Here is a 10,813-nt window from a genome sequence, read left to right on the forward strand (position 1 = left end):
GACGCACACCTATAACACTCCTGTAGCACCTATAAAACATCTGTAACACACCTACTCACTCCACATGCACTGTGTTTTCCTGAGTGATTGGCAGGTTCAGTTGGCAGTTGATGGCAAGTCTATTACCCATCATACCCGCGGGGCAGACTTAACCTTCGGCACTGTTTCAGCAGGTAGAGCAGTTAGTGAGGAAAAGCATTCAACACACACTGAGGGTTAGTGTTGTGATTAGTGATAATCATGCGCAGATTCACAGTTTTTCAGTTAATTATTTTTTATATCACTTATTGTTGGTGTTGTCCTGAAGATCACATCATGAGGCTGAAATAGAGCACACTTCATATCTTATTTGAAGAGCAAATAGGCATGCATCTGTGAAGCCTGTTGGCTAGCATGAACTTCTAGTAATCTGAGAAAAAATATTTTCAGGAGCTGATTAACCGGGTCCATTACAAGACAACTGCGTCTCCACCCCCTGTGCTCTGCCTTTACTCTGTTGATTTTTAACATTTTCGAACTAAAATTTCTCTAAAACTACAACAGCTAATGTCACTAGCTTACTCACTAGCTGGAATAATGCTGATTGAACTGATTGAACTAAATTACAGGATGAAGCCTTGCCTTCAGCCCTCAGCACACAGACTTTACTCACCTTACTGTCTGTTTAGTCAGAGCAGCTAGTTATTTGAGCCTGTTGATGCTGTAGGTGAATCTGTATTGATTTTATGTCTAATGTTTGTTACGTGGCGTTCATATTCCAGTGCAATCTGTAGACTTGAATCTGAATCGGTAAGTGGATTGGTCTTGTTCATCCTATATCCTTGTTATATACATCATAATCAGACCTGATACAGATCATTGATCCAATTTGTCTCACCCCTAGTTAGTGAGCAGTAGTAGGGGTTAATATTGGGGGATAATGGGGATTAAGAAAGGTTTGTTTGAGGGTGAGTAAGGTGTGAAATGTGTGAGCTAAATAAAACTAGCTGGCTGCCATCACTGGCTTAATGCTTTCAGACTGATTCCAGTCAGCACCTGTTGGCAAATCAGGATAAATATGTTCCAGCTGACTCATAGTTTTCGGAATGACAGCTGCATTCCAACTGGAATTGTGTTTTGATGATCTGTCATTGCTGCTCCTTGGGCTAGGCTGTGATTGACTAGTTGTGTCTTGGCCAGGCTGCTGCCACTTTGCAGCACTTTCCTGTCTGTCATGAGGGTTCATTCAGTCTATTCCCTCAGTGATTGGATGCTAGGAGGTAGCTAACGTTAGCTACCAACAACCACAGATTCAGCTGTACCGACTTCAGGATCCACCGATCAACAGTGGAAAGATGATTCAGAGGCAGAAAGTAGCATTAATATTTATTTTTCAATGAAATATGTCCAGATTTAATTTCAGATGGCTTGATAAATGTTTCACTGTTCACTTTGAGGTTAAAAAATCGTCATCTCACGCCTCGACTACTGCAATGCCCTGCTAACTGGCCTCCCGGCCTGTGTAGTAAAACCACTCCAAATGATCCAGAATGTAGCAGCATGTAGCCAAAACGGGCACATGTCACCCCACTGCTCATTGAGCTCCATTGGCTACCAGTTGATGCTCGCATCAAATTCAAAACTCTTACAGTCCTTCCTACCTGCACTCGCTCCTGAAGGCTTACACTACCTCCCGGCCGCTGCGCTCCTCCAATGAACGTCGCCTCGCTTTACCAAACAAACACTCACACAAAGCAATCCAGACTGTTCTCATACAGAGTTCCCCAATGGTGGAACAAACTACCTTCCACTACCAGATCAGGAGAATCTCTCGCTATCTTTAATAAACTCCTGAAGACAGAGCTCTTCAAAGAGCACTTACTCTCCTAACACCTCTAACTAACTACCTTCTACTACCAGATCAGGAGCATCCTTCACTATCTTTAATAAACTCCTGAAGACAGAGCTCTTCAAAGAGCTCTTACTCTCCTAACACCTCTAACTGACTACCTTCTACTACCAGATCAGGAGAATCTCTCACTATCTTTAAGAAACTCCTGAAGACAGAGCTCTTCAAAGAGCACTTACTCTCCTAACACCTCTAACTAACTACCTTCTACTATCAGATCAGGAGAATCTCTCACTATCTTTAATAAACTCCTGAAGACAGAGCTCTTCAAAGAGCACTTACTCTCCTAACACCTCTAACTGACTACCTTCTACTACCAGATCAGGAGCATCCTTCACTATCTTTAATAAACTCCTAAAGACAGACTAACACACTAACTACTTCCAACATCATTTCCTTCTTCTTCTCATTCACTCCTCTATCCCATTATTTCCCTTTGACCTCCTTTAAGCCCTGTCTAAAAATGTTTTATCTTTACTTCTATTACATTTGTACTTGACTATTGTAAGTCGCTTTGGACAAAAGCGTCTGCCAAATGAAATGAAATGAAATGTAATGTAATGTAAAAAATGTTTGTGAGCTTTCCACAAGCATCACTGCAGAATAATGCTGCCACCCCCATGCTTCACAGTGAGGATGGTGTGATGGCCAAAAAGGTCTATTTTGGTCTCATCAGACCATAATATTTGTTCTTTCAGTTGATCTTGAAGTCCACCTCGTCTCTGTGTGGACTATAGTTGAGTTTAATTTCTTTTTGCAGCTCTTTCTTAAACTCTGTCCTATCTACGATCCTAAAGGTACTTGGTCACCTCCCTCTCAGGTCCTCCTTCCTAGCAGGTCACTCAGTTTGTGAGATCTACTCCAGGCAGATATACACATGTACCATAATTTGTTCTTTAATGTTGGATTAACTGAAATCTAGGGGATAAGTGAATGATTCGCTGGGTTGATTTGGTGTGAGCAGGGATGAGATGCTGGCTTGAGTTGGGGTGGGTTGCTGAGTTCAGTTAGTGTAAGCTGGAACGAGATGCAGGAGTGAGATGCTGTCAGTTGGGTTAAGTTGTTGAGTTAAGTTAGTGTGAGCTGGGGTGAGTTACTGTGAATTGGGGTAAGTTGCTGGGATGTGTTGCTGTCAGTTGCTGGCTTGAGTTAGTGTGAGTTGTGGTGAGCTGATCATTTGAGTTGCTTTGAGTTGGGTTGAGTTGCTAAATTGAGTTTGTGTGAGTTGATTTGAGTTGGGATGAGTTGAGTTTAGTTAGTGTACAGGCTGGGGTGAGGTGCTGGAGAAAGTCAAGCATTGGTGAGATGAATTTAGCAAATGTTTAAACATTTTTTTTTTAATTGATGTCTCACAGATTTACAGCCTTTGCCTTGTTAGCACACATGCAGGTGTGTGTGTGTGTGTGTGTGAGAAAATCTGAAAGTAATTTGTTCGCTGCACTAATTGATTCTTGTCATGCCACTGACACACACCTTTACCCCAAGCAGCTCACGCAAGCTGTCAGAAAGAAAAAGGTGTGTGTTTGATTGGCATTCTCTGGAACTCTTCCCTTGCACACCCTGAAGCAACTGAAAATATGCCCCCTCCCCGTGGGACGTGTGTGTGTCTGTGTGTTGTCCACAGTATTTATTCCATATTAGCAGGAATGCCTGAGATGTGTGTGTGTGTGTCTGTGTGTGTGTGTGTGTGTGTGTGTGTGTGTGTGTGTGTGTGTGTGTGTGTGTGTGTGTGTGTGTGTGAACGTGAGAGGCTGAGTAGAGGTTCTGTTCTCAGAAGAATTCTGATTGGCTTGTTAAGTCAAGTCAAGTCAAGTAGTTTTATTGTCAATACTGCATATGTACAGGACATACAGAGAATTGAAATTACGTTACTCTCCTTCCCAATTTTACAGCAAGTACAGATAATAGATATAATAAAGGAGAATGGGACACACTATGAGTGCAATACAGCAGGGACACAAATATACATACATGAGACAAAAACAAGGTGCAGTGGTGTGGGGGAGGAATAGATATATAAATATAAGTAAATAAGTAAAAAATAGATATATAATTATAATATAAAAGAGTGGGAGACACTATATGTTCAATACAGCAAGACACAATAAACATACGTAAGACAATAGTGCAATATTGATGGTGATTGAGATGGAATGACAGTAAAAATAGTAAATAACAGTAGTGCAAATACGGTATATGGTATATAGCTTAAGGCTGGTAAAGTGAATGAGTGCGTCAGTCCTTAAAGTTCACAGTTTAATTAAGTGGAATTAAAGTGTGTATGACAGTGCAAGTATATCAGTAGTGCAGGTGTTGTGTAGTGCAAGTCCGTTTGGAAGGGACCAGTACTTTGTGCATTGTAGTGCAGAGTTTCAGTACTTTATTAGTGGGGGGGTCAGGATGCTGAGTGAGTGTGTGCTGGGGGCAGGATTGGGATGGGAGTGGTCAGGATGCTGAGTGAGTGTGTGCTGGGGGCAGGATTGGGATGGGGGGTAGAGCAGAAGAGAGTTCAGCATCCTCACAGCCTGATGGATGGGGCTGTCTCGCAGTCTGCTGGTCCTCGCCCCGAGACTCCTCAGTCTCCTCCCTGATGGCAGCAGGCTGAAGAAGCTGTGTAGTGGGTGGGAGGGATCTCCTGCCAGATGGAGGGCTTTCCGTGTGAGGCGGGAGCTGTACAAGTCCTGAAGGGAGGGGAGAGAGGTGCCAACAATCTTCTCAGCTGCTCTCACGATGCGCTGGAGGGTCCTGCGGCAGGATGCTGTGCAGGCCCCGTACCACACGGTGAAACAGCTGGTCAGTATGCTCTCGATGGCCCCTCTGTAGAAGGTGGTCATGATGGGGGTGGGGGCTCCAGCTCTTCTCAGCTTGCGGAGAAAGTAGAGACGCTGGTTTGCCTTCCTGGCCAGTGATGCTGAGTTGGTGCTCCAGGAGAGGTCCTCTGTGACGTGCACACCCAGGAACTTGGTGCTGCTCACCCTCTCCACAGCAGTTCCGTTGATGAACAGAGGGGTGTGCAGTGTGTGAGTTCTCCTGAAGTCCACAACAATCTCCTTGGTCTTCTCTGTGTTCAGAGAGAGATTGTTGTGTTTGCACCAGGAGGCAAGGCGGCTCACCTCGCTCCTGTAGTGTGACTCATCGTTGTTGCTGATGAGACCCACCACCGTCGTGTCATCCGCAAACTTGACGAAGAGGTTGGAGGTGTGTGCTGGTGTGCAATCGTGGGTCAGCAGAGTGAACAGAAGGGGGCTCAGCACACATCCTTGGGGAGCCCCTGTGTTCATTGTGGTGATGCTGGATGTGTTGCTGCCAACCCGCACTGCCTGTGGTCTTCCAGTCAGGAAGTCTAACAGCCAGTTGCACAGTGAAGTGCTTCCACTGGAGTTGTCAGTTCACATCTGTTTCTGGATCAGGAGAACTACTTCACCAACGCTTTGATCTCTCAGAGCAGTTAGACCTTTCTGGTAGTGCTGGGTGGTATACCGGTTCATACGGTATACCGTGGGGGGAAACTAGGACCGGTATGCATTTTTCTCATACCGCCATACCACCAGAGGCACTGCGGAGCGCTGTGCAGAAGTGTAGAGCGCCATCAGAGAAGCTACCTGCAGAAACATGAGAACTTCTGCATATTCTGCAGTTATTCCTTACAATATGAGTAACTATAGCTGTGTTTAAATATATTAATACTGAAGCACAATATTAATGCACACTGAACTAAATGTATTTATTAACTGGAGAACCAAGGAAATTGTGTATTTTAATGTCTCTAATGACTTCAGTAATAACGCACTGTAAATAGATATTAAACTTGTCTTATTTGTGCGATAAAGCTTTTGTAAAATATGTCTTTTGAATAATTGTTGAGTATTTATTAATAGTGTTTATGGAACTATTTAAAATATTTATTTTGTCTATTGTTTACATTCTTCAGTCTAATTTTGTGGGACAAAGTAAACCCAATACTAATCAAAGCTTAATTTAAAGCCTTAATGTTTGATATTATATGTACTTCTAACAGTACAGTAACTCACAAATCTATATTAAAGTCCAGTCATGCAAAAAAACAAAAACTAAATAATAATAATAAAAATACCGTCACACCGTGAAACTGTCAGAATCTTGCAAAATACCGTGATATGCATTTTTGGTCATACCGCCCAGCAATACTTTCTGGTTGTTCAGTCTCATTCAACTTCCTTTGAGTATAGCTTGTAATCAGTTGATGTGTAAGAAGGTTTGTTTGGTGTGGGGTAGGAGGTGTTTAGGATGTGGTGAAACCGAATAGGGTGTTGAGTAGTGTTAGGACAAGTGATGAAATGTTATAGAGCAGGGGTCACTAATAGGCGGACTGCAGTCCGTGTCCGGACCCAGACGTTGTCCAATCCGGACCCAAACCGATAAACTACTTAGAAGAATTTAATTCTGACGGTGTTCATTTAAAGCGGCGGAACTTTTCTTGTTCACACTGCAGCGACACGGCATCGCTCCCATAATTCTTTCTCCGCCTTTCTCTCGTTGCGTGTCGCCTGAAAGAGCATGCAGTTTATCTGCCACCAGCAAGAATGTGTAGAGTTGTAGTTCAGTGCTGTGTATGAACCAGACGCTTGTTTTTTATCGGCCGGTAAACCCTGCTAAAACATCCAGTGCTTCCCTCTGCCAATCAGATCTGTGCAGACCGCTGCCCCAGCTACTGAATTGGGACGCGGCCGGGAAAATCCGCCTTTATATATATATATATATATATATATACACACACATACATACATGCTGAGTATTGTTAAGAGATGTAATAATGTTGTAGGGTGGTAGGAGGTGTAAGGAGGTGTTTAGTAATGTTAGCTAAAGCTAGCGGTTCGCCCCACATAGTCAGATAAACTCACCTCTGAATGCTGAAAGAGCTAGCACGTAGTTAGTGGCTAATGCTAATGCTGCTCCAGCCTCAGTGCCTCTGGCTAAACTGAAACTCCTGTATAACGCTGTACTTCAGCAGAATGTCTTTACTGCTCCTTACAGTCTCACTGGCAAACTGGGTTTTAAGGTGCATTGACGATTTTTGGGAAAATGGAAGGATTTTAAGCGCACCTTATAATGTGAAAAATACTGTACTCTGTCCACCACTGTGCATCAGAAAGGAGTTCACCTACACACAGACTGTAGTGTGTGTTCACTTTTGTGAAATCTCTTCTGACATTAGAGGTGAACCTGCAGTAACATGGCCCTCACACACCCTCACACTGACTACTGACCTTCACACAGTATTGCCCTCACTCTGACCGCACGCTAAACACACACCTGAACACACACCTGAACAATACTCGCACTGAAACGATGTCAGCATTAACATGTTCAGAAACTTCTAAAGACTTTTATGGCCTGTATCAGGTGTGTTTAGATGTTTTATGGGTAATACTGGGTGCTGCTTCCACACACACAAATAAATATCCTTACACAACAATCAAGTGTGTGTGTGTGTGTATTTCTGTGTGCGCATGCAGATTTTGTTACCTTGCCACCAGATGTCCTCAAAAGCATAGGGCTATGTCAGAAATTGTAAGTTGAATTGAAGGATGTTTGTGTGTGTGTGTGTGTGTGTGTGTGTGTGTGTGTGTGTGTGTGTGTGTTTTTTTTATTGTTTGGGGGCATGTGAGGGAGATAGGTGTGAATATTTAGTGACTGGGTGTTAAAGGTGAAGCTTCATTAATGTTGACACTCTACAGGCCCTACAGGACACACCTGCTCATCCTAAACAAATACACACACACGCACACACACACACACAAATACACACACACACACACACACAAATACACACACACACACACAAAAATACACACACACACACACAGCTTGCAGGACGAGGGAGATGAGATCCAGGGAGCTGAAGAAAGAATATCACTCTATCAGCTCTATATACTCCTACATTACAGCTATATACTCCTACATGCACCCTCATTACATCTACATACATTTGCAGACATATATTGCAGTGTCTACCTCATGAAGATGCTGAGAAAATACCAAGAGTGTGCAGATCTGTCCTTAAAGCTAAATGTGCTACTTGGAAGGATCTACAGTATTAAACCTATTTTGGTTTGTTGATCACTTTTTGTTTACAGCATATTTCTGCATGTGTTCCTGTATATCTTAAATATAGTCTTCAATATTACATTTACAATATAAAACATCATAAAAAAAGAAAAACACTGAATGAGAAAGAGCTGTAGAAGAGTAACTTTAGATTTTAGGCTTTAGAGTTTATTATTGTGCAGAACAGCATATTAAGAAATGGCTGAATTTGAAAGGGAAACTGGAAATAATCTGTTTTATTGTTTAAAGCAGCTCAGGTTTGGCAGACGGTGTTTTTTTTAGGTGTAATCCCCTGAACTTCCCTCAGCACTTCCCTCAGTACTGGCTGATGAATGGAATAGAGTTAAATTACTCAATGCGTGACCCTGAAAGAGGAACGTATTCTACAGGATTAGAGTCTCACTGGTTCTTCATCAGGGTTTGAAACAGGGATGTCCTTTCTGCAGATGTGTGAACTGGATTAATACATTTGATGACTTTACAAAATCAAGAGACCTGCGGCTCAAAGGGCTTTGAATTGGACTTTAAGACTCAAAAAAGCTTGACAGCGCTATTTTAAACATAATGTATTTCCATAAACATCGTGCCCCTTTTCAGCTTCTCCTCTTCCATCACCCACACGGGAGTTTTATGTCACAAGACGTTGTACAGAGCTAAGCTAGACAGTTCCAGTGAACATTATCTTTTAAATACCGGACTTTGTGGCTTGATTTGTCTCTTATGAATACAGTGGTGTAAAAATTGTGTAAATATATTTATTGGAATGTTTGTCACTCTTAAATGTTTCAGATGAAGTTTTTTTTTGTCATTATAACGTTAAAACATAACTGAGGTTTATCACACCTGGGTTTAATTTCTTAAGCCACAACCAGGCCTGATTACTGCCACACCTGTTCACAATCAATAAATCATTTAAATAGTACCCCTCCTACAAAGCCAAGTGAACAAATGAGGAAGAAAGTAAATAAAATATATACATTTGGAAAAGGTTATAAAGCAATTTTTTAAGTTTTAGGATAAATGGTGAAAATGTGGAACAGTGGTGAACCTTCTCAGGAGTGGCCGTATGCTTAATGAGTGGAGTAAAGACTCAGGCAAGAGGTCACAAAAGACCCCACATCAACATTCAAAGAACTGCAGGGCTGACTTGCCTCAGTTAAGGTCAGTGTTTATGACTCCACTGTAAGAGATGACCTGCATGGCTGAATGCCAGGATAAAAACCACTGCTGTGCAAAAAGAACATTAAAGCTCGTCTCAATTTTACCAGAAATCACCTTGATGATCCCCAAGACTTTTGGGAAAAGTCTAACAAGACAAATGTTGAACTTATTGGAAGGTGTGTACCCTGTTACATATGGTGTAAAAGTGTAAAAGTAACACCACATTTCAGAAAAATAACATTATAGCAACAGTAAAACATGGTGGTGGTAGTGTGATGAGCTGGGGCTGTTTTGCTGCGTCAGAGTCTGGAAGACTTGCTGTGATAAATGGAACTATGAATTCTGCTGTCTACCAAAAGATCCTGAAGGAGAACGATGTCCGACCACCTGTTCATGACCTCAAGCTGAAACAAACTTGGGTTCTGCAGCAGGACACTGATCCAAAACAAACCAGCAAGTCCTTAACCTCTGAACGGCTGAAGAAAAACAAAATTAAGACTTAGGAGTGGCCTAGTCCTGACCTGAATCTGATTGAGATGCTGTGACGTGACCTTAAAAAGGCTGTTCATGCTCGAAAATCCTCCAATGTGGCTGAATTACAACAATTCTGCAAAGATAAGTGGAGCCAAAATGCCTCCCTACTGCTGTAAAAGACTTATTGCAAGTTATCATAAACGCTTGATTGCAGTTGTTGCTGCTAAGGGAGGCCCGACCAGCTATTAGGTTCAGGGGGCAAATACTTTTTTACACAGGGTCATGTAGATTTCGATTTTTTTCCCCATAATAATAAAAAAAAAACATCAATTAAAAAACTGCATTCTGTGTTTACTTGTGTTTTCTTTAAATAATATTTAAATTTGTTTGATGATCTGAAAAATGTAAGAGTGAAAAACATGCAAAAAATAAATCAGGAACTGACACTTTTTCACATCAGTGTATACCCCCTGACTCCCTGTTTTATCTGTTACTGTTTTTAATCTCTCCCTCTCTCTCTCTCTCTTTTTATACAGAAGCTGCATTTGCCTCCTGATTTGTCTGAGACGGTCAGCAGGGTCAGTAAAGCTAAAGGGGAATCTCCAGCCTGTGGCTCCGCCCCCACCGGACACACACCCCTTGATTTCTAGGTCATACCTCAGGGTGTTTAAACACACCCATAAACCCCACACCTCATACACCTCTCATACAATAAGATACATCTCCTTTCTGTTTCAGTTTGATTTAGTAAATAAATACTATATATTTAATGAAATATGACGTTCGTTTGTTGTTTGAATCACAGTTTGTGTGCATGTATTTGTTTCATTGCTGGAGTTAACATTTACATTGTCTTAACAATTTAATAATAATCAAAAAGGCATAGAAGTGAAAATGATTTTTATAGCTTTCATAAAATCAGTTAACAAAATGTTTAAATACAATTAGATAGATTGAATTATTTCTTTACAGATATACACTCAAATTAAATTAAATTAAGCACACTTCTCATAAATAAAAGACAGCTGATTAGTGTGGTCAGTCAACAAGCAGGGAAGTGACAGTCTTAAACAAAACTTCACGAACAAGGAAAAAAGAAAAGTAGATATAAAAAGGCTTTGGTCTTTTTTAACGATCAGCAATTCAGTTCTGATATGTTCTATAACTATGTATCTTATTTTTATCAATTTGTGGATAAATATT

The 10,813-nt window shown here is 41.5% G+C and overlaps 1 protein-coding gene across 1 annotated transcript in view; it reads left to right on the forward strand.

Moving 5' to 3' along the window:
- The window catches only part of elp4 (elongator acetyltransferase complex subunit 4), a 34,685-nt gene extending 24,300 nt beyond the window's left edge, over nt 1-10,385 (forward strand). Inside the window, exon 10 of the mRNA XM_022669473.2 lies at nt 10,147-10,385. Coding sequence (XP_022525194.2) covers nt 10,147-10,260 — 114 coding nt within the window. The 3' untranslated portion in view covers nt 10,261-10,385. The remainder of the gene's footprint in view (nt 1-10,146) is intronic.
- The last annotated feature ends 428 nt before the right edge of the window (nt 10,386-10,813 follow it).

Source organism: Astyanax mexicanus, chromosome 16, assembly GCF_023375975.1.
Source record: "Astyanax mexicanus isolate ESR-SI-001 chromosome 16, AstMex3_surface, whole genome shotgun sequence".
Classification (NCBI taxonomy): Eukaryota; Metazoa; Chordata; class Actinopteri; order Characiformes; family Acestrorhamphidae; genus Astyanax; species Astyanax mexicanus.